The following is a 24523-nucleotide window of genomic DNA, read 5'->3' on the forward strand; positions in this document are numbered from 1 at the left end:
GTGATGTGGGTCGTGGGGCTCCTATACCTCCGTCTTGATTGTTGAGGCTTAATAACATTCCATGTACCTGGTGGAGAGCGAGCCGAGGCTCCTGTACCTCCTTAGAAACATAGAAAATAGGTGCAGGAGTAGGCCCTTCGGCCCTTCGAGCCTGCACGGCCATTCAGTATGATCATTGCTGATCATCCAACTCAGAACCCTGTACTTGCTTTCTCTCCATACCCCCTGATCCTCTTAGCCACAAAGGCCATATCTTACTCCCTTTTACATATAGCCAATGAACTGGCCTCAACTGTTTGCTGTAGCAGAGAATTCCACAGATTTACCACTCTCTGTGTGAAGAGGTTTTTCCTCATCTTGGTCCTAAAAGGCTTCGCCTTTATCTTTAAAATGTGACCCCTCGTTCTGGACTTGCCAAACATCTGAAGCAATCTTCATGCATCTAGCCTTTAGAATTTTATACGTTTCAATAAGATCCCCCCTCAATCTTCTAAATTCCAGTGAGTATAAGCCTAGTCGATCCAGTCTTTCTTCATATGAATGTCCTGCCATCTCAGGAATCAATCTGGTGAACATTCTCTGTATCCCCTCTATGGCAAGAATGTCCTTCCACACATTAGGGGACCAAAACTGCACACAATATTCTACGTGCGGTCTCACCAAGTCCTTGTACAACCGCAGTAGAACCTCCCTGATCCTGTACTCAGATCCTTTTGCTATGAATGCCAACATACCATTTGCCTTTTACACCGCCTGCTGTACCTGCATGACCACCTTCAATGGCTGGTGTACAATGACACCCAGGTCTCGTTTCACCTCATCTTTTCCGGCAAAGGTGTTGTAGGCGGACACGACAGTGTCTTTTAAAGGACTTTTGGATAGATACATGGAGCTTAGAACGATAGAGGGCTATTGGTAATCCGAGAAAGTTATAGAAAATTCTCGGCACAAAATTGCGACCGACGGGCCTGTAATGTGCTGTCGGTTCTTTTTTCTATGTTGTCTGTGTTTTTCTATTTGATGAAACTACAACAAAGGTTCAATGCCAAGGGTCTTACCATTTTCATATATTCTGCCATCATATTTCACTTAACTAAATGAACCACTTCACACGTATCTGCCTTGAAATCCATCTACCGCTTCTCAGCGCAGTTTAGCATTCTATCAATGTCACGCTGCAACCGATGACAACCCTCCATGCTATCCACATCAGCTCCAACCTTCGAGTCATCAGCAAACTTGCTAACTCATCCCTGCACTTCCTTATCCAGGTCATTTTCAATAGTACAAACAACTTTTCGGCATCTGTCTTATCTATCACACTGTATTTATTTATCTGTTTCTGTTTATCTGGAACTTAGAAAAATAGAGGGTTATATGTAAGCTTAGTAGTTTCTGAGGTAGGGACATGTTCGGCACAACTTTAAAGCCGAAGGGCCTGTATTTTGCAATAGGTTTTCTATGTTTCTATGTTTCTGAAGGAAATTATAAGCCAGATAGAATAACTTCAGTGGGTGGGAAGGTTTTGGAGCCTATTAATAAAGTTGAAGTTGCGAGGTCCTTGTTGACTCATGATAAAATACGTCAAAGTCAGCTTGGTTTCTGACATGGAAAATAATGCTGACAAATCTGTTCGAATTCTTTGAGGAAGTAACCAGCAGAATAGACAAACAACAGGTAGTGGATGTCATTTACCGGATTTCCAGAACACATTTGGCAAAGTGCCAAAAAAGAATCTGCTTAACAAGATAAAATCCTGTGGCGTTACAGGAAAGGCACTGGCATGGATAGAGGAATGGCTGACAGGCAGGTGTCAACGAGTAGGAATAAAAGGGGCTTTCTCTGGTTGTCTGCCCGTGACTAGTGGTGTTACTAAGGGTTTTGGGACCGCTACGTTTCACATTATTTGTCAATGATTGAGTGGAATAGATGGCCTTGTGGCAAAATTTGCGGAAGAAACGAAAATAGGCCTAGGGGTCAATTTAATAATAGAACAAAATTCCTATCTAAGAGTCCCTTAAAAGACCCCATTGAATCCGCCTCGACCACCATCACTGGAAGTGTATTCTCGCTCTGTAGCAACCCACCACTCTCTGTGTGAAAAAAAAAACATTTCTCCGACACCCTCTTTTATCATAATCCAGGCACTTTAAAACTATGACGCAACCCCTCGAGAAAAGTATGCTTTTCAGTAACAAACAATGTGAAACAACAGGACGGTGTGGAGGGAGATTCACTCTGTGTCTGACCCCGGGAGTGTGTGATGCGACGGTGTGGAGGGAGATTCACTCTATGTCTGATCACGGGAGTGTGTGATGCGACGGTGGGGAGGGAGATTCACTCTGTGTCTGATCCGGGAGTGTGTGATGGGACGGTGTGGAGGGAGATTCACTCTATGTCTGATCCCGGGAGTGTGTGATGGGACGGTGTGGAATGAGATTCACTCTGTGTCTGACCACGGGAGTGTGTGATGGGACATCGTGGAGGGAGGTTCACCTTGTGTCTGATCCCGGGAGAGTGTGATGGGACCGTATGGAGGGAGATTCACTCTGTGTCTGACCCTGGGAGTGTGTGATGGGACTGTGTGGAGGGAGATTCACACTGTGTCTGACCCTGGGAGTGTGTGATGGGACGGTGTGGAGGGAGATTCACTCTGTGTCTGACCCTGGGAGTGTGTGATGGGACGGTGTGGGGGGAGATTCACTCTGTGTCTGACCCCGGGAGTGTGTGATGGGACGGTGTGGAGAGAGATTCACTCTGTGTCTGACCCTGGGAGTGTGTGATGGGACGGTGTGGAGGGAGATTCACTCTGTGTCTGACCCCGGGAGTGAGTGATGGGACGGTGTGGAGGGAGATTCACTCTGTGACTGACCCCGGGAGTGTGAGATGGGACGGTGTGGAGGGAGATTCACTCTGTGTCTGACCCTGGGAGTGTGTGATGGGACGGTGTGGCGGGAGATTCACTCTGTGTCATTCATCCCTCTCTTACAAGCTGCACCGTCTCCGTGAGCCGCTCCCTCTCCTGCACATTTCGTCGTCTCCATCATCCCTGCTCCGCTGCCCGTCTCCGTGAAACAGTCCCTCTGATAATCGTTCCCCGTCTACGTCGCCCCCCCCCGCTCCCCACTCTCCCCCCCACTCTGTGTCACAGTCAATGGTGGGGACTATGAGGTAGAGATGACGTCTGGCGTTACTCCTCCCCTCTTCCACTTGATATCTACCATTAGGTTCTGAGCCTCTCCACAACTCTGTATGCACAGGCCGGCCGTGTGGTTCCACACCACTTGCAGCAGTGCCTGCAATCTCACCACCCTTTCCCTGGCCTCCTCTCTCCTCCCCTTCCTTCCTCTTCCCGCAGCACACCATCTGGTCACACGCATCCACACACACCATATCCGAGAGACACACACGACTCTAGACTACTGGAACGCCGAAATGCATGGTATTGGTGAGTGGGGAGAACGGAGTCCCAATTCTTATGACTCCAGTAGAATGTGCTGCGATGTGTAGGAGTTATTCACATGTCTGAGCACGGGAGTGTGATCGGATAATGTTTAGGGGGCTTCGCTGGTTGCCTGACCCTGGAAGTGTATGATGGGACGGTGTGGAGGGAGCTTCACTCTGTGTCTGACCGCGAGGTTATGTGATGGGACGGTATGATCCCGGGAATGTTTGGTGGATCGTTCCAGCGGGAGCGTCACGCAGTGTTTGATTCCAGGCGTGTGTGTCGCGACTGTCTGGCGAGTCACTCGCGCTGACTCTGACTCATTTTCGTAGGTCAAAGAAATTCGGCGTTCAAACAGACTCCAATCTGAGTTGGAGAACAAGAAAATGTTAACTCGCACGTTCTGCTGCTAAGACAGCAAACTGAAAACCCTTTCTGTGGCCTCCGCTCTCCTCCCCTTCCTTCCTCTGCCCTCAGCACAAACTTCCTTCTCTATGATTCTTAAGTGGTTGAGTGAGCAGCTCGACGTCCTGGTCCATATATGTACCAATGAAATCGGTATGTATGGGAAGGTTGTTCTGCAAAGTGAGGTCAGGGATTTAGCTATTAAATTAAAGGACGGGACCACTACCCGTCCCAGGGAGGCGAGACATAGGAACCATACACGTGGCTCAAGAGCTGGTATAGTAGTGATGGATTCAAAATTTGGCATCATTGTGTTTTTTCCAAGGAAGCAGTGATGTGTACAGGAGAGATGGAAGACGGTTTACACTTAAACTGGAGGGGAACTGATATTTCAGTGGGAAGGTTTGCCAGGACAGTGCATGAAGCTTTTGGAGAGAGTAGTTAAACTCGAATTGCAGGGGGATGGGATTCAGAGATCCAGCGCAGATAGCAGAGTCGTTATGGGGCCTGATGTTGTAAAGACCTCAGAGAAAGGCTCGAATCAAAAGGCTGAGCATGTTCCGACTAGTGTCCTGAGCCGCGTGTATGTGACTGCAGGAAGCTTTAAAGAAAGGCCGTTGTGAACAATACATTATGATATTGTAGACATTTCAGAATTGCTTGTGGGAGGAGCAAGCATGACTGCACGATATTTCGGGTTTCCCGATGTTTAGAGTTGAAAAGTGGGAGGAGTCACTTTGATTTTTTTCTTCTTCTTATTGGAGTTAAGAGAGGCGGGACTGCGCAGGCGTGAGACGTCGGGCAGTGAAGCGGGGAAGATTTAAAAAAGGACACAGCCTTCTACAGCGAGCAGCATCGTTTGCGGGCCGTGGAGTGAGCTGGGTGTAGAGAGAAGGCTTCAGGGTTTGGCTCAACGGGCTTAGGCGGAAACGCGCGAGACAAGGTAGGTTTAGGTTTCAGTTTTTCCTGTTATTTGAGGAAAGGGGAAGTATGAGTGTGAGGGCAGCTTGTCGTTCTCAGTGTCAGATGTGGGAGTTCCTGGAGTCTCCCAGCCTCCCGGACGTCACACATCTGCGCCAGGTGCGCCGAGATGCAGCTCATCGGGACCGTGTTGGGGGTTGATAGAGAGGAGGTACAGGCAGATGGTCACTCCGGGGCCACGGGAGGTAGACAGCTGGGTCATGGTTAGGTGGGGAAAGGGGAAGAATAAGGTTCTAAAGAGTCCACCAGCGGCTGTACCCTTTGACATAAGTACTCCTGTTGGAGGGGAGGGAACATTCTAAATGGGGGAAGCAACGGTGGCCGTGTCTCCTGCACAGAATCCGGCCCTGTAGCTCAGAAGGGTAGGGAAAGGTAGAGGAAGGCAGTAGTAATAGGGGACTCGATAATTAGGGGGTCAGATAGGCGATTCTGTGGACGCAGTCAGGACACACGGATGGCAGTTTGCCTCCCTGGTGCCAGGGTCCGGGATGTTTCTGATCGCGTCCAAGATATCCTGAAGTGGGAGGGTGAGGATCTAGAGGTCCTGGTACACACAGGTACCAACGACATAGGTAGGAAAAAGGAAGAGGTACTGAAAGGAGAATATAGGGAGTTTGGAAGACAGTTGAGAAGAAGGATCACAAAGGTAGTTATCTCGGGATTACTGTCTGTGCCACGCGACAGTGAGAGTAAGAATGGAATGAGGAGGAGGATAAATGTATTCCTGAGGGATTGGAGTAGGGGGAAAGGATTCAAGTTTCTAGATCATTGGGACTTTTTGGGGGCAGGTGTGACATGTACAAAAAGGACGGGTTACTCTTGAATCTTAGCGGGACCAATATCCTGGCGGGGAGATTTGTTAAGGCTACTAGGGAGACGAGAATGGCTGGAGGGTTGGAATAAATTTGAAGAGACTAAGAGAGAGGAGATTAGTCCAGAAACTGAGAAAGCTAGTAGACAGTGTGTGAGGGAAGATAGGCAGGTGATGGAGAATGTGAGAGCTCAGACCGATGATGTAGGTGAGAAGGAAGAAAAATATAATAAAGTTGTTTGCACCGTTAGGGATAAACAGAGAGGAAGAGGTGGGGACTTTCTTAAATGCATTTATTTTAATGCTAGGAACATTGTAAGAAAGGTGGATGAGCTTAGAGCATGGATTGATACCTGGAAATATAATGCTGTAGCTATTAGTGAAACATCTTTGCAGGAGGGGTGTGATTGGCAAGCAAATAATCATAGATTTCGTTGCTTCAGGTGTGATAGAATCGGGGGGGGGGGGCAAGAGGGGGAGGTGTAGAATGGCTTGTCGGAGAAAATATTAGGGCGGTGCTTTGGCAGGATAGATTAGAGAGCTCGTCTCGGGAGGCTATTTCGGTGGAGTTGAGGAATGGGAAAGGTGTAGTAACACTTATAGGGGTGTATTATAGACCTCCTAATGGGGACCGAGAATTAGAGGAGCAAATTTGTAAGGAGATAGCAGATATTTGTAGTAAGCACAAGGTTGTGATTGTGGGAGATTTTAATTTTCCACAGATAGACTGGGAAGCCCATTCTGTAAAAGGGCTGGATGGTTTGTAGTTTGTAAGATGTATGCAGGATAGTTTTTTGTCGGAATACATAGAGGTACGACTAGAGAAGGGGAAATGTTGGATTTCATGTTAGGGAATCGATAGGTCAGGTGAGGGAGATATGTGTTGGCGAGCACTTCGGGACCATTGGTCACAATATCATTAGTTTCAATATAATTATAGAGAATGATAGGACTGGACCCAGGGTTGAGATTTCTGATTGGAGAAAGTCTTTCAGGATATGCGAAAGAATTTAGAAGGGGTGGATTGGGACAATTTGTTTTATGGGGTAATAGAGAAATGGAGGTCATTTAAAGGTGAGATTTTGACGGTATACAATCTTTATGTTCCTGTTTGGCTGAAAGGAAAGGTTAAACGTTTGAGAGATTCATGGTTTTCAAGGGGTATTGGAAACTTGGTTCAGGAAAAGAGAGAGATCTACAATAATTATAGGCAGCATGGAGTAAATGAGCTGCTCGAGGAATATAAATAATATAGAAAGACTCTTAACGAAGAAATTCGAAAAGCTAAAAAGATTTGTGGCTGCTTTGGCAAGTAAGGTGAAAATAAATCCAAAGGGTTTCTACAGTTATATTAATAGCAAAAGGATAGTGAGGGATAAAATTGGTCCCTTTGGGAATCATAGTGGACAGCTATGTGTGAAGTCAAAAGAGATGGGAGAGATTTCGAACAACTTCTTTTCCTCGGTATTCACTAAGCAGAGGGATATTGAATTCTGTAAGTTATGTGAAACAGGTGGAGTAGTTATGGAAACTATGATAATTAAAGAAGAGGAAGTACTTGAATTTTTAACGAATATAAAAGTGGAAACGTCACGGGTCCTGACAGGATATTCACTCGGACCTTGAGGGAAGTTAGTGTAGAAATAGCAGGGGTTCTGACAGAAATATTTCAAATGTCATTAGAAACGGGTATGGTGCCGGAGGATTGGCGTATTGTTCATGTGGTTCCATTGTTTAAAAAGGGTTCTAAGAGTAAACCTGGCAATTATCTGCCTGTTTGTTTGACGTCAGTTGTGGGTAAATTATTGAAAGTATTCTCAGAGATGGTATATATAATTTTCTGTTTAGACTGGGTCTGATTAAGAGCAGTCAACATGGATTTGCGCGTGGAAGGTCATGATTAACAAATCTTATTAATTTTTTAAAAAGAGGTTACTAGGAAAGCTGACAAGGGTAAAGCAGAGGATGTTGTCTATATTGTCTTCAATAAGGCCTTTGACAAGGATCCACATGCAAGGTTAGTGTGGAAGGTTCAATCGTTAGTTATTAATATTGAAGTTGTGAAATGGATTCAACTGTGGCTGGATGGGAGATGCCAGAATGTAGTGGTGGATAACTGTTTGTCAGGTTGGAGGCCGATGACTAGTGGTGTGCCTCAGGGATCTGTACTGGGTCCAATGTTGTTTGTCATATACATTAATGATCTGGATGATGGTTTGTTAAATTGGGTTAGAAAGTATGCAGATGATACTAAGATAGGTGACGCTGTATATAATGAAGTAGGTTTTCAAAGAGATTTAGGCAAGTTAGAAGAGGTGACTGAAAGATGGCAGATAGAATTTAAAGCTGATAGGTGTGAGGTGCAACATTTTGGTGGGACTAATCAAAATAGGACATACATGGTAAATGGTAGGGCATTGAGAAATGAAGTAAAACAGAGTGATCTAGGAATAATTGTGCATAGTTCCCTGAAGGTGGAATCTCATGTGGATAGTGTGATGAAGAAAGCTTTTGGCATGCTGGCCTTTATAAATAAGAGCATTGAGTTGGGATGAAATGTTAAAATTGTACAAAGCACTGGTGAGGCCAAATTTAGAGCATTGAGTACAGGTCTGGTCACGGAAATATAGGAATGATGTCAGCAAATTAGAGAGAGTACAGCGGAGATTTACTATAATGTTACCTGGGTTTTAGTACCTAAGTTACAGAGAAATGTTGAACAAGTTAGGTCTTTATTCTCAAGAGATTGAGGGGGGACTTGTGAGATACTTAAAATTATGAGGGTGATAGATAGAGATGTCGTGGACAGGCTTTTTCCATTGAGAGTAGGGAGGATTCATACAAGCGGACATGAATTGAGAGTTACGGGGCAAAAGTTCATAGGTAACACGAGGGGGATCTTCTTTACTCAGAGAGTGGTAGCTGTGTGGAACGAGCTTCCAGTAGAAGCGGTAGAGGCAGGTTCGATTTTGTCATTAAAAAATTGATAAGAATATGGACAGGAAAGGAATGGGGGGTTGTGGGCTGAGTGCAGGTTGGTGGGACTAGGTGAGCGTAAGCGTTCGGCACGGACTATAAGGGCCGATATGGCCTGTTTCCGTGCTGTAATTGTTATATGGATATATATACATATGGTTCTCTGTTATAAGGAATTAATGGAGGAAGGTTGATATTGCTTTACCGAGAAATTGTCAACGCAGTGTACAGTCAGAACAGACAAGTCAAATTGTCTAAATGAGGCTTTATGGTTGGACATGTGGAATAAAAATGTCTGGCCATATTCATGGGGCTTCATTATCGACCAGGTAACAGTCCGCTGGATTCGGATAAATAAAAATGTAGAGAGATGGCAGACGGTTGCAGGAAACATAAGATCGTGATAATCAGTACGTTGAAGTCCCAACGAAAGAGAGAGAGCAATACTTGATCTCCTACTACGGAATGAGACAAGTCAGGTCTCAGAGGTTAGTGCAGGGACACACTTTGTATCTAGTGATTTATAATCCCATTAGTTTCAGGGTAGATATGAAAAGGATAGGACCGGTTTCCGGGTTTCGGTTGTAAACTGGCGACAGGCCAATATTGCTGGGAATAGAAAGGATCAGGTGCATGTGGATTTGGACAAGTTGTGTTCTGGCAATGGTGTATTTGGTAATTTGGAGCCCAAGACCTGTTTATACTCAGTGTAGAAGGGAACGGATTATGATGAGGATAGTGGGAAGTGTTGAAGGAGAGAGGGACTTTGGTGTACAAGCGGGGGCCGGGTACACACACTGTGAATAGGACAGGGCGCCACCGCCCTCAACGGGGCACAGAAACTGCCTTACGGTGACACTAACACACTCCTCGCTGTGCTCCACACTTTCTTCATCGTGATAATGATACACAGACACGTCCTGCAACCGAATACTTACACACTCCTCCCCACCTCCATTATCAACTTCCCCTCAAAAACACCTCCGATCTCCGTCACACAGGTCCTCTTCTGTGCACTTCCATGTCTCCATCACACCCTGACTCCACTGCGCTCCTCCGCGTCTCCGTGACCAACTCCACACCCTAGATACCTTCACATCTTACAGTTCACACTTGTCCCCTTCCACTGGTTATCAGTGTCTCGGTTCTGAGTCAGTTCTGTGGCTCTATTGATCCCAGGGAGGGGAGCTTCACAAATCATCTGTATCTAAAAGCGTGATATGAGAAGGTGTGGATGGAGCTTCCCTTTATGGCTGAACCCTGGCAATGCGTGATGCGACTGTGTGGAGGGAGTTTCACTCGATGTCTTACTCCCGTCATGTGCAATGAGATAGTAGGCAGCTTCATTTCTTCTCTGACTCCGGGAGTGTGCTTTGGGAAGGGGAAGAGTGGGCTTCTATCTGTGTCTGACCCCGAGAGTGAGTGATAGGACAATTTAGAAGGAGCTGCACTCCATGCCTGATCAGGGAATTGTGTGGTGAATCGTTGTGGAGGGATCCTCTCTCGGTGTCTGACTCCGGGAGGGTAGATAGGATTGTATGGAGTTACCCTCTGTATTTGAGTCAGTCAGACACGTGGTTTTGGCGTCTCCAAACAGTGATCAGGAGCCAGGTAAATGTCACTCACACGGGTGGCCGAGTGCACATTAAAAAAACAGCGATTCGCGGTAAGACCACCTAGGAAAGTCTCACCCGTCAGGTCTCTGGCGCTGAGCATGGTTTTGTGAGTCAGAATGGAAGCAGGGTGGGGACGCTGAGGCGATCCGTAGTGAAAGTGGCTTCGGATATTTGTTTTTTTTGGGTTTCTTTCCAAGAAAGGTGAAACAGGTACAGAAGAGACGGGTTCAATCGAATAGAAGTTGCACTGCAATTCAAAAATGCATGAATGCCCATGAATACAGCCAAGCGAGTCTGCGTTACGGAAGGAGAAAAGTGCGAAACACAAAAGAAATGGTCACACACGGCACCAAGCACAGTTAACATGTAGAAGATCGAAAGACAGCAAGTGGATGTAGAATATCATTAAAATACATTCATGCGATAAGTATGTATTTCATATATTATTTCATATGTACCTCAGGCTGAAGGGAGAGTTGATACAGGTCTCTATCATGACGAGAGACAGAGACAGACCAGGCAACTGGGGCATTTCTCTCCCAGACAGAAATCTGTAATATCACGGAGTGGAAGGGGAGAGGGAGCATCTTTTCAGAAGAGGTGCAGAGCAAAGTTTTGTTTACACAGGGAGTGTCAGTGACTGGAATGTGCTTCCAGGTGTGATGGTGGAGGCAAATAGATAAATGCGTTTAATTGGCTCACTGACAAACACGTGGATGTGCAGGTTTTGGAGGGAGATGAGCATTGTGTAGGCAAGAACAAATTAGGTATGAAGTATAACTGGTATAGCAAATATTTCCGGCCGAATGATCTGTTCTGTTCTGTTATTTACGCTCACTGCTCTGCATGAGCAAAAGAGAGTGAATTGAACTCAGAGGGTGGGAGGAGCAGGGGTGGGGTGGATCAAGGACGATGGATTGACAAAGACAAGGAACGATTTTTCCACAGACGACATGGGCAGTGAGTGGCCCACAAGGAGAGACCGATCAGACCCAAGCATATGGCTGATCTGCGTCTTCACGGTGAGTTTCACTCCCGTCGCAACGACCAAACCGCAGAGAATAAAAATGGCCACTGTAAGAGCGACACATTCCCAACATTTCCCGGAAGCACCCTTCACGGTGATATCAACACACCCCTCACTGTGGTACTGACGGGTCTCTCAGCATTACCACGACTCAGCCCTCACCGTGACACCGACACAACCCCCACCAACATATCCCTCAACCTGATGCCAACACACAACCGAACGTAATAACGATTCAACGTAACGCTGACACGCCTCTCGACGTGGTGCCGAAGCGTCCCTCACTGTGACGCAGACACGCTCATCACTTTGAAACCGACTCATCTCTTCTCATGACAGCAAAAGCCACTCCACCGAAACACCGATATAACCCTCACCGTCACAAAGACACATCACTCACCGTGACATCGACATTTTTCCTAATGTAACACCGATTCAGTAAACACTATGACACAGTCGTGTCTCTCACTGCAGCATCGTGAAACCTCGCACGGTGACCACGACATATCTCTCACCGTGACATAGAGATACATCACGATGTGACCCGTTACACCTCTCACGTGGACCCAGAAACACCTATCACAAGGTAGTGTGACGCTGACTCACGTGTCACAGCAAACGCTAAACATCCTTCACCATCTCTCTCAGTATCACAGATTCGTCAGTCAGTGATCACCTCCGACCGAAACTGCAATGAGTTAAACTCAACCCTTCAATTCAAGATATCGGAGAATTCCCACCTGGATCTCTCCCGGAGAACCTGTCTCAAGAATCTCTCTGCGCTCAACTCTAATCTATCCGATCTTAAACGAATGAACAGCGATCTCCGTCACCAGTTCAGGGAAATGGAAACGAAGTATAGATCTGTCAACGAAACCAAGGCTCAAATCTGTGAATTGTTGACCAGCAGAAGAGGTGAGCCATCATCCCCTCTTTCACCCGCTCCTCATCACAGGGCAGGTATGGAGAGAGGAAGCGTCGCTCTGTGCTTGACATCGGGGGTGTGTGAAAAGATGGTATGGAGGGAGATTCACTCTGTGTTTGACCCGGTGAGTGTGTGATGGGGCTGCATGTTGGTAGTTTCACACTATCACTGGATCCAGTACAGTGTGATGGTACGTGTGGAGGTGGAGCATTTTTCCTAATGTCACACCAATTCACCAAACTCTTTGACACTGACGATTCTCTCACTGTAACACCGTCAAACCTCACACTGTGACACCGACATATCTCTCACTGTGACATAGAGATACACGGCGATGTGACCCGTACACCTCCCACATGGACCCAGAAACACCTATCACAATGACAGCTACACGTCTCTCTCTGAAGCACCGATTCGCTGTGACAGGGAATCAACTGTCACCGCGATAGTGACGCAACCCCCATCGTGAGACCAACAGAAAACTCGCTGGTAACCTAATATATTGTCCCAGACACGTAGCTCACGGTGGTGCCGACGCCCCTCACTGTGCCACCGCACCCTTCACCGTGACACTGACACACCACTCTCCGTGACCCGCTCAACAGCTTGACGCTGACGCTGACGCACTATAAAGGCCAAACATCCTTCACCATCTCTGATCACCTCTGACCGAAACTAGAAACTCCTTTGGTAAGAAAATCAGGAGATGAACAGGAACAAACACCAACGTCGACTGTCAATCCATGAGTTGAACTCAACTTTAAATTAACTTTGAGGCAATTGCCCACACCTCACCCTGACATAGGCAAAACCCTTACCGTGATACCGACTCATAAATTCCCAATGACACTGCTTTAGTCCTCTCCATCACACGGACACACACCTCAACGTGACATTCGGATACACACCGTGGTCATGACATGCCTCTCACGGTGACACAGACACACTCCTCTCAATGAGACCAGCACCCACACATTACACCGATATTCCACGCACCGTGACACTGCCAGACCCCTCACTCTAACATTTCCCTCACTCTGACGTTTTCCTCGCCTTATCATCGACATACACTTCATTGTGACCCGGTACACCTCTCGCATGGACACAGAAACTCCTATCACAGTGACACAGACACGTCCCTCACAGCAACTCGGACATGCTCCGCGCCGAGAGAGGGAATCGATTATCACCAAGATACTGACACAGACCCACTGTAACAACAAAACAACCTTCACCAGGACAGTGATTACCCCTCAGATGGCGCCGACGCCTCTCACTTTGCCACCAGCACATCCTTCACTGTGACACCCTTCCCCGTGACACTGACACCACACTCTCTGTGACCCGTTCCGCAGTGTGACGCTGAGTACCGTATCACTCTAAACTCTAAACATTCTTCACCATCTCTCTCAGTATCACAGATTCGTCAGTCAGAGATCACCACCGACCGAAACTGCAATGAGTTAAACTCAACTCTTCAATCCAAGATATCGGAAATTTCCCACCTGGATCTCTCCCAGACAATCTGTCTCAAGAACCTTTCTGCGCTCAACTCTAATCTGTCCGATCTTAAACGAATGCACAGCGATCTCCGTCACCAGTTCACTGAGATGGAAACGAAGTACAGATCTGTCAACGAAACCAAGGCTCAAATCTGTGAATTGTTGATCAGTAGAAGAGGTGAGGCATCATCCCCCTCTTTCACCCGCTCCTCATCACAGGGCAGGCATGGAGAGAGGAAACGTCACTCTGTCCTTGACATCGGGAGTGTGTGAAAGATAGTATGGAAGGTTATTCACTCTGTGTTTGACCCGGTGAGTGCGTGATGGGGCTAGGTGGAGGAAGTTTCACTCTGTCACTGAATCCACGAGAGTGTGATGGCACGCTCTGGAGGTGGATCCACTCTGTGTCTGACCACGGGAATGTGAGACGTAACATTACAGCTTTACGCTATGTCTCACACTGGGAGTGTCTGATGGGAAAGTATGGATCCATCTTCACTCTGTGTCAGACAGCGGGATTGTGTGATGGGACACTGCCCAGAGAGATTCACCCCATGTCTGACCCCTGAAGTGTGTTATGGCAACGTGGAGAGAGAGCTTCACTCTGATTCTGGGAGTGCGTGACGAAACAGTGCAGAGGGGGCCTCACTCTGTGTCTGAATCCGAGAGTGAGTAATGGGACGATGTAAAGGGAACTTCACTGTGTGTGTTACCCAGGGAGTGTGTGAGGAGCGATGCGGAGGGAGACTCACTCTGTATCCGATCCCAGGAGTGTGTGATGAGACGGTTTGAAAAGAGTAGCACGGACAATATGACCCCGGAAGAGTGTGACGGGACGGTGTGCAGGAATTTTAACTACAGGTCTGAACGCTGGAGTGTGTGATGAAGCCCTGGAGAGAGAGATCCACTCTGTGTCTGACCCAGGCAGTGCGTGACGAGGCTTATTAGAGGGAGAAAAACTATGTGTCTCACTCCGGGAGTGTGTGATGGGACAGTGGGGACGGGAGCTTCACCCCACTTCTGACACCTGAAGCGTATAAAATGGGTATGCAGGGAGCTTCTCTCCACGTCAGACGCCTGAAGTTTGTGATGGGTCCGTGGAGAGAGAAATTCAGTCTGCGTCTGACGGTGTTAATGTGTGATCAGAAGGTGTGTTTGGAGCTTAAATCTGTGTCTCACCCCGTCTGTGTATGATGGGACTCTGTGTTTGACACAGTTACCTGTGATGAGAAGCTACTGCGGGATGGGAGGGTGGGTGAGTGCTTTTGGTGGGGGCGGGGGGCGTTATGTGTTTGTCTGACACCGGGAACGGTGACGCGTGCCTGGATGGTGTTCCGCTCTGTGTCAGATAACTCCGTGAGAGGACGGTGCGGAGGGAACGTCTCTCGTTTTCTAACCCTTGTGTTGTGTGATGTCACCGGCTAGAAGGAGCATCATACTGTGCCTGACAACGGGAGTGTGCTGCGGGATGAAGCAGATAGTGATTCATTTTCGATCTGATCACGGACGGGTGTATTGGGATAGTGTGGAGGGAGTTCCATTCTGTGTTTGTACGCAGGGCCCTGTGATGGGAAAGTGTGCAATGAACTTCACTTCATGTTTGACCCAAGGAGTGTGCGATAAAGTGGGTTAGGGTTAGTGTCGTGTGTGATGGGATAGTGTGGAAGGATCATCACTTTGTGTTTGACACCGGGAGAGTATGACATGGCGTGAGACAAGAGCTTCATTCTTCGTCCGTCGCCGAGAGTGTGTGACGGAACATTCTGGGTTGAGTCTGACCCGTTAGGAAGTGTGTGATTGAATGGCCCGCAGGAACTGTCACTCTATAAATGACACAGGAATCCTGTGATGGGACGGTGCCGAGGTAGTCTCATTGCATGTCTGAACTCGGGAGTCTGTGATGGGGCGGTGTGGAGAGAGATTCACTCTGTGTCTGATCTCGCGAGAGTGTGATGAGACGGTGCGGACGGTGCACACTGTTTTTGACCCTGCGCGTGTGTCCTGAGAGGGTGAGAAAGACCTTCACTCCATGTCTTTCTCCGGGTGTCAGGAATCGGACGGTGATGAAGGAGCTACACTGTGTCTGATCCCTCGAGTGTGCGATTTAACACTGTGGCAGTAGCTTAACTCTGTGTCTCACTCGGACAGTGTGTGATGGGACGGTGCGGAGGGAGTTTCACTCTGTATCTGACCCCGGGTGTCTGTGATGGGAAGGAGTGAAAGCAGCGACACCTGCTGCCTGAATCCGGGATCGGACGTGGAGGAGGGAAGTTGACTTTTTCTGATCCCAGTCTGTGCAATGGGAGTTATGGAGGGAGATACAGGTTTTTTTTTTTTGTTACTGATTTGCAGAGCAGACATGTCCTCCGAACTGGATCGAAAACGAGAATCGGTGTTATTTCGTATCTTCCTTGGAGAAGCCTTATGACGGAGCGAGGGAACATTGTTCGAACCTTGATGCAAGGCTCCTCGAAATAAATTCAAGCGAGGAAGAGGTAAGTGTGTCCCGAGGTCTAACATAGATCTAATAATTCCACACCGTCCCATCACACACTCCCGGGGTCAGACACAGCGTGAATCTCCCTCCGCACCGTCCCATCACACACACTCGGGGTCAGACACAGAGTGAATCTCCCTCCACACCGTCCCATCACACACTCCCGGGGTCAGGCACAGCGTGAATCTCCCTCCATACCGTCCCATCACACATTCCCGGGGTCAGACACAGAGTGAATCTCCCTCCACACCGTCCCATCACACACTCCCGGGGTCAGACACAGAGTGAATCTCCCTCCACATCGTCCCATCACACACTCCCGCGGACAGGCACAGAGTGACTCTCCCTACACACCCTCCCATCACACACTGGGTGATTTCATCTGTGTCCCATCTCTTCACGTTTCCCGTGGTCAGACTTGGACAGAGGCTAAATATAATCCTCAGGTTCGACCTGTATGCGTTTGGCGCGGCGCGGCCAAACTGAAAAATCTTCTTTTGTGTGGATGTGTTGCCCGGTTACAAGTCAATCCCACGAAATCAATCACGGTTACAAATCAATCCCATTTGCAATTGAACTATTGGGTATATGATTCTTCATTTGACTACAGGGTCAGTACAGAAAACAAAGGGAAATTGGGCCCATTTTAACAAGACAGACTAATCCGCTCCTTGGAGCTCCCTGTTTTCCCGTCCGTCCGTTCTCCATCGATTTCCCCCGGGCGTGGTCGACTCCCGACCCCATTCCAAGTCCGCTCAGGCCTGCAGTCTACGATATCCCCATTCTGGCATCTTCTCTCTCCAACTTCTGCCGAACAAATGCCCGCGAATCCCTCGCGCTCGGGCTCACAGGAAAGAAATCCCCTCCCATCATGGGACGCCACACATTCCAAAGCCCCCATTATCTCTCGTCATAACACAAACGCACTGCTGCTACAGAGAAACCATTAGATTAGCAGTGAAACATTTCCCAGGACGTTACATGCACATTAATCGAAGGGACTTCATTTCACAGGATTTTGTTTCCATCTCTATCGTCATTCTATTCAGAACTTACTGGATTGGAAAATGTGGAGACGGGTGAGCTTTGGATGGTTATATCTCCGTGGTCTGGGACTGACACGAGGCCGTGGGCAGAGAGTAGGGGTGTGGAGTACGTTTGGAGACTGACAGAGGGCCGTGGGCAGAGAGTGGGACAGTGAGATTAGCTTGTTGATTGATGCAGGGTTGTCGGGGGAGTATGGGGTAGTGGGATTGATTTAGGAACTGACCCGCGGTATCAATGGATTAGTTCAGAGGCTGACTAGGGGCTGTGGGGAGAGCGCTGTATCATGGGATTAGTTCAGAGGTTGACCAGGGACTGTGTCGAGAGCGGGGTATCATGGGATTAGTTTAGAGGCTGACTAGGGGCTGTGGGGTGAGAGCGATATCATGAGATTAGTTTAGAGGCTGACTAGGGGCTGTAGGGAGAGCGCGGTATACTGAGATTAGTTCAGAGGCTGACTAGGGGCTGTGGGGAGAGCGCGGTATCTTGAGATTAGTTTAGAGGCTGACTAGGGGCTGTGGGGAGAGCGCGGTATCCTGAGATTAGTTCAGAGGCTGACTAGGGGCTGTGGGGAGAGCACGGTATCCTGAGATTCGTTCAGAAGCTGACTAGGGGCTGTGGGGAGAGCCGGGTATCATGCGATTAGTTTAGAGGCTGACTAGGGGCTGTGGGGAGAGCGCGGTATCATGAGATTAGTTTAGAGGCTGACTAGGGGCTGTGGGGAGAGCGCGGTATCCTGAGATTAGTTTAGAGGCTGACTAGGGGCTGTGGGGAGAGCACGGTATCATGCGATTAGTTCAGACGCTGACTAGGGGCTGTGGGGAGAGTTCGGTATCATGGGATTAGTTTATAGGCTGACTAGGGGCTGTGGGAAGAGCGCAGATTAGTGGGATTAGTTTGGCGACGGTCTCCGGTTGTTTGCTGGATCTGTTTTGCCTCTGGTGAAATTATCTACCTCTCATTGATAGGAATGTGGCCTCTGATCTTCTGTACAAGATGTTCTCTAAATGGCACACCTGCAGAGAGTGCAACTTGCACTCACAGGGTTACAGTTGTAACAGTACATACAGATTCATCTGTGAGAAGTCGGCACGGTTATACCAGGATATTCCTGAAGAGATCCACGGTCTCTGTCAACAGCCTGTCGGGCCGATTTGAATCAAGTGACTTCACCCCACTTCTCCCCATTCAATCTACCGCACTGTTACTCCCACATCCTTTCATCCCCTAACACCCTCTCCTCCGCTGCTTCCTAGCCCAGACTCTTCCACTACTCGCAACCCTGTTCTCTCCCGCTGCTATCCCTCTCCCCTCTCTGCCCCGCTCTCCCCGCTCGCCCCATTTACTCTCACTTTCCGCTCCTTTTCTCGTTTCCCCCATCTTCTCTCTGACATTCCCTTTCCACACCACCTCTTCCCCTCGGACCCCATTCTCTGCCTCTCCTCTCTCCGTTCTCTCCACACACTCTCACCTCAATTCTGTGGACTCTGCCTCTCAATTCCCCAACCTAGGGGGAAAAGGCACTGCACATTCACCCTATCTGTACCTCTCCTGGCTTCCTACCCACGCTCCAAGGAACTAAATCCCATCCTTCTTGCCTTCTCTCCATAATCCAGACCCTGTAGTCCCGGCAGCATCCCCGTTAATCTCCCTCTGCACTCTTCCCACCTCAGTGGCATCTTTCCTACAGGAGGGCGACCAGAACTGAACACCGCCCTCCAAGCGGAGCCTCACCGACGTCGTGTACAACTCCAACATGACCTCAGCACGCCGCAAAGTTGTACAATTAACGTAAATTGGGAAAACTAATAAATACTGCAATTAAGGTGAATACCGAGGAAGTATTTAAGTGTTCAGGGAGCGATCTGAAACTGATGGCGGAGGGGAAGCAACTGTTTGTAAATTGTTGAGTTTACAGGCTCCTGTACCCCCTCCCCGATGGTACCGATGAGCACAGGGCATTTCCCAGCTGGAGGGGGTCCTCGCTGATGGATGTGATCTTCCCGAGGCATTCCTTCTGGAACATGTCCTCGATGGAGGGGAGGTTTGTGCCCGTGATGGGGTTGGCTGAGCCTAGAACCCTCTGCAGCCTCTGGCGACACTTTGCGTTGCAGCCACCACACCAGGCGGCGATGCGACAAGTCAGAACGGTCTCCATAGTACATCCGGAGAAATTCGCGAGTCCTCAGTGACAGACCACACTCCCTCAAATCCCTAACCTTGCAATCCCCTCTGTACCAAGAGAGATATGGATGGTGGAGAAGGCAAGGCCCGAGTACAGTCTAGAATACACTCCGGCTCAGACTCGAAATAAACTAGTCTACAGTGATGGAATCCAAAAGGCAAGATCACCAACAGTCGTACTGGAAATGGATCTCTTACGGTTGAGCACTGAGTGCTCGGCGCGATGCCTTCACCGATAGACATTCCATGAAGCAGTGTTGACAGGCAATAATTGGCAGTCTGAGTCTCAAATCGAAGGTGACAGCTAACCACTCTCCCGGGAATGGGAGTGCCGAAACGTGGATGCCTGCCTCTGTCCAGTCGGGAACTTGGCACCTTCTTCGTGTTTGAATGACTATTCATTATCTCTACTCAGGTGGATTCACCATTCTTCTCCTTCGATCTTACATCGTCTCCCACTATCGCCCTGACCTCACCCTCAATTCAGAGCGCTAGCCCACCTCCTTTACATTCCTGCTAATTGTTTCTTATTAACGGATATCCTTGGATATTGAATTCCCAATCCTCTCCACCTTGCAACCAGGTCTCGAAAATGGCCACTAAATCACCCCCCTTTGTACTGATTTGTGCCACAGGTTCACCGACCTTATTTGGAAAACTACGGGCATTCAGATAACGTGCTTTCACACCAATTGTGTTTTTAGAATCATGTCATGTTTCTCTCTTTCCACTTGAATTTTCTTCGATTCACTAAACTCCGCTCTTACTTTTGTCTTTTGATTTTACTTTAACTTCCTCCACACTTATCACTTTTACTTTATCTAAACTCCGCCAATCTGTTGAACACACCCCCTCGATCTGCGACTCGGTGGGGTCCAGGTCCCATCAGGGTTCAGGTGTTGCCCTTCCCATTGGAACAGCTCCCTCCTTCCCCAATACTGATGCCAATTTCCCATGAATTCAAACTCACTTCTCCCACACTAATCCTTGAGCCACGCATTTAACTCTCCAGCCTTCTTTACCTTAAGCCAATTTCACATGGCTGAGGCAGTAACCAGGAGAGTACCTCCTTTTTGGTTCGGGGTTTTTAAGTCCGTAGCTGCTTAATTCCCACAGCAGAATCTTTTACCTGGGTCTACCGATGTGTTGCATGTACACAGTGACTTGGTTTCCGCCGCCGCCTGCTGCAAGGAATTCCTCCAATCACCCCTCATGGCAGAAGAAATCCCTCCGAACCTACCTTCTAAATTCTCATCGCTGCATGCTGAGGCTGTCCCCGCAGGCCTTAGTCTCCCCGCCATCTCTCTCTCCATTCACTCTATCGAGGACTTTCAACATTTGATAGGTTTCAATGACGTCATCACTCATTCATCAGAATCCCAGAATGTACAGGCCCAGATTCATCGAACGCTCCTTAATCCCGGAATCATTTTCGCGAAATTCCTTTTCACCCTTCACAACGTCCACACATCCTTCCCTTCATAAGGGACCAAAATCTGCTCATAATGCCCCAGATTACGCCTCCGAATAACGACTTAAAATTGAATGATTCTCTTTATTTTTCAGTCCTTTGGAAAGCAATGCCACCGTTGTATTTGCCTTCCTCACCACCGACTCCAACAATAAATTAACCTTGAGGAAATCAGCATATCCGCAGAGGCGTTCCCCGGTCCCACAGACTGTGGAGCTGCCATCCACGTAAAGGGTAAACTTTGCCCCTGAAACAGGTGCATCTGAGAAGTCGGGGCGAGATCTGAAAGAGTATTCCAAAGTGGACTGTTCTTTGAAAAGCGAGAGAGAGAGAGAGAGAGAGAGAGAGAGAGAGAGAGAGAGAGAGAGAGAGAGAGAGAGAGAGAGAGAGAGAGAGAGAGAGAGAGAGAGAGAGAGAGAGAGAGAGAGAGAGAGAGATAGAACAGCTTGTGTACTAGTTCAGCAACAGGGATGAGAGAGAGAGTCTGTGAGTTGCTTTCGAAACTGAAAGGCGGAGCTAAATGATGGACAGCTGGTGGTCCGCACTGCTGAGATATATACAAGCTCAGTTGACTTTTCAGTCAGACACACAAGACACACAAGAGACACACAACTCCAGAGGCATGGGGGACTCTGGTGGGCTTGGTGTGCCCACAACAGGGGTGGGGATGTTTGCTCACACTGTAGACTAAGGAGTGACCGGTGGAACGCTATCTGTGTGTTCAACCCTGGCCTGGGTTGACAGCGTTACCGTGGAAGACCGGCACCCCCCTTCCTATCGTCACAAGTTAGTGACTTTTAAATTAGTGAAGGATCGACACCGGCACTGGAACATAAATCAACACTCTATCCCCCTCTCTCCAACTCTACTCAAACCAAATTCCAGAACTGAACTGATTACTTACCATACCACCGTAAGACTGCATCAGCTAACCATCTGAGCTGGAGAAGCTTGGAAACTTTATCTACTCACCGATATACGCATATACTCTGCTAGTCTGCTTACCTTATCTTGTTTGATATTACCTTACTCACGTAGTTACTAATAAAATAGAGTTCATAACGGAAGACTCAGTCTCCAGGTGTGTCCATTTCTACTGGTCCTTTTTAACCCGTTACGGGATACGGACCACCCACACATTCTGACCTGTTGCATCAGCGCCTAGAGCTGAAGCTGCACCGCACGAGGGCGCCAGAGGCCAGAGAGGGCTGTAGACACCACCGGCTCCATCACGGGCACAACCCTCCCCAGCATCGAGGGCAGCGGTGAGAAGGCGGGATCCATCACTGAGGCCGATCACCCGGGAACAGGCGCCCTATTATTCATTTCCATCATCAGAGAAGAGGCACAGGAGCCTGCAAACTCAATGACCCAGGAATACCTGCTTCCCCTCCGCCAGCATATTTCTGAATGTATGAGTACCGGCTCGACAGTTTTGCAGCATTTATTATCCTTTTCATTCATTAATTTTATATTCTTGCAACGTACAGATCCAGCAAAGATACAAATCTCGGGGCGGATAAGTCACGGATAATGAGTCAGGTGGTAAACATGCGATACAGTCCTTTGATGCTGGAAGAGGGAGGCAGGAAAGTGTGGGGAGGAAAACTGAGGATGAAATAGAGGGCGATGACAGGGTTGGAGTTATGGAGACGAGTTTGGGGATTTGAGGGTAAACAGAGAGTGAGATGCCGAGTAAGAGTAAGAGAGAGGAGAATAGGGTAGAGGCGAGGGGCAGAGTGGATGGGTTTGTCGGAGTCTGGGAGAGCGCTGGAATTGGGGTAATGCCAATCGATTTAAGTCAGCTCCACGGGCTGTTGACAGACATCCCGGACCTTTAAAGGAATATCCGGGCACAAAGATGCAGACTTCTCACAGATGAAACGGTGCTCATCATTATTGCAACTTCGATACCAAGGAGATTTACATATACCGCATTCGACCTGTCCAGCGTTCACCTTGTACTCGACGTTCGAGGCCGCTTCCCTGTCAAGGAGGGATAAATATTTTCAAAAGGGACAACACAACTCCAGCAGACAGTCCTGTGTCAGTCCCCAAAATACTCACACTGACTCAATCTCTCCTCACCGACCGATGTCAGTCTCCAAAGTACCCCAACTGACCTTCTCTCTCCCCACATACCTGTTCCAGTTTCTAAAATAGTCTCACTGACCCGTTCTCCGTGACCCTGTGTCAGTCCCCGAATAATCCTTTGCCCAACACTCTACCCTCAGAACATTTTCAGTCCCCAAAATATCCCCACGATCACACTTTCTCCCCACAGTACCCTGTCACACCCCAACTTACTCCCAGAGACACAGCCTCTCCCCACGGCCCAATGACAGTCCCCAAAATGCTCCCAAAGTCCTCTTCACTCCCCATGGAACCTTGTCAGTCCCCAAAGTCATCCTGTTGTTCCAATCTCTTCACAGCCCGGTCTCTTTCCCCAAAATACTCCCACTGACACTCTCTCCTACAGCCGCGTATCTGTCCCGAAAATACTTGCACTTCCTACTCTCACCTATCAGCTCCGTGCCTGTCCCCAATATAATCCCACTGCCCAACCTTCTCCCTAAAGTCCTGTGTCAATCACCAAAACACTCTCACTTCCCACTCCCTTCTGACAGTCCATGTCAGCCCACAAATTAAACCAACTTTCCGCTCTCTACCAAGGGCCCGTGTCGGTCACAAACTAATCGCATTGCCTAATCTCACCCCACAGACCCGTGTCAGTCCAAAACTAATCGCAGTACCCCATTCCCTGTCCACAGCGTCCCTCCCCAAATACTTCCACCGACGCAGTTTCTCCCCACTGACCCACAGAACACAATCCCCGAAACACTCCCCCTTTCCATATTCTTCACACAGACTGCAAAGGTCAACAAATTAATCGCACTGCCCAGTCTCTTCCTACGGGGATACCAGGCCACAGAATACTCCTACTGTCTTACTCTCTCCCCATAGACCCGTATCTGTCCCCAAAATATCCGCAGTGACCCACCTCTCACCACAGAATTGAGACAGCACCCAAAAGATCCCCGTGCCCCGCCTCCCCCACGGACATGTGTCTGTCCCCAAAATTAATCCCACTGCCAAATCTCTTTCGAAAATCAGGCATGACCCCAAATCTCACCCCGCTTTGCATGCTCCAATCCAGTATGAACCGTCTTGGCCGCGGACACGGTTGTTAACAAAATTCTGTGAAATTAATTTGCAATCATTAATGATTGAAATCGATCACAATGTAAGGAGCGTCACTTTGTTTCTCACCCGCAGAGTGTAATCGGACGGTGTGGAGGGAGAGTCACTCCATGTCTGACCCCGGGACTGTGTGATGGGACGGTGCGGAGGGAGCTTCACTCTGTGTCTGACCCCGGGAGTGTGTGTTGGGACGGTGAGAAGGGAGATTCACTCTGTGTCTGACCCCGGGAGTGTGTGATGGGACAGTGCGGAGGGAGCTTCACTCTGTGTCTGACCCCGGGAGTGTGTGTTGGGACGGTGAGAAGGGAGATTCACTCTGTGTCTGACCCCGGGAGTGTGTGATGGGACCGTGGGGAGGGAGATTCACTCTGTGTCTGACCCCGGGAGTGTGTGTTGGGACGGTGAGAAGGGAGATTCACTCTGTGTCTGACCCCGGGA

The 24523-nt window shown here is 48.6% G+C and overlaps 1 protein-coding gene across 1 annotated transcript in view; it reads right to left on the reverse strand.

The window, feature by feature from the left end:
• Nucleotides 1-22680: 22680 nt before the first annotated feature.
• The window catches only part of LOC140720443 (uncharacterized), a 37312-nt gene continuing 35469 nt past the window's right edge, over nt 22681-24523 (reverse strand). The window contains exons 9-10 of the mRNA XM_073035296.1: nt 24018-24082; nt 22681-22870 (exon numbers count right to left, since the gene is read on the reverse strand). Coding sequence (XP_072891397.1) covers nt 22681-22870; nt 24018-24082 — 255 coding nt within the window. The remainder of the gene's footprint in view (nt 22871-24017; nt 24083-24523) is intronic.

The sequence above is a fragment of the Hemitrygon akajei genome, unplaced genomic scaffold (assembly GCF_048418815.1).
Source record: "Hemitrygon akajei unplaced genomic scaffold, sHemAka1.3 Scf000042, whole genome shotgun sequence".
NCBI classification, from domain to species: Eukaryota; Metazoa; Chordata; class Chondrichthyes; order Myliobatiformes; family Dasyatidae; genus Hemitrygon; species Hemitrygon akajei.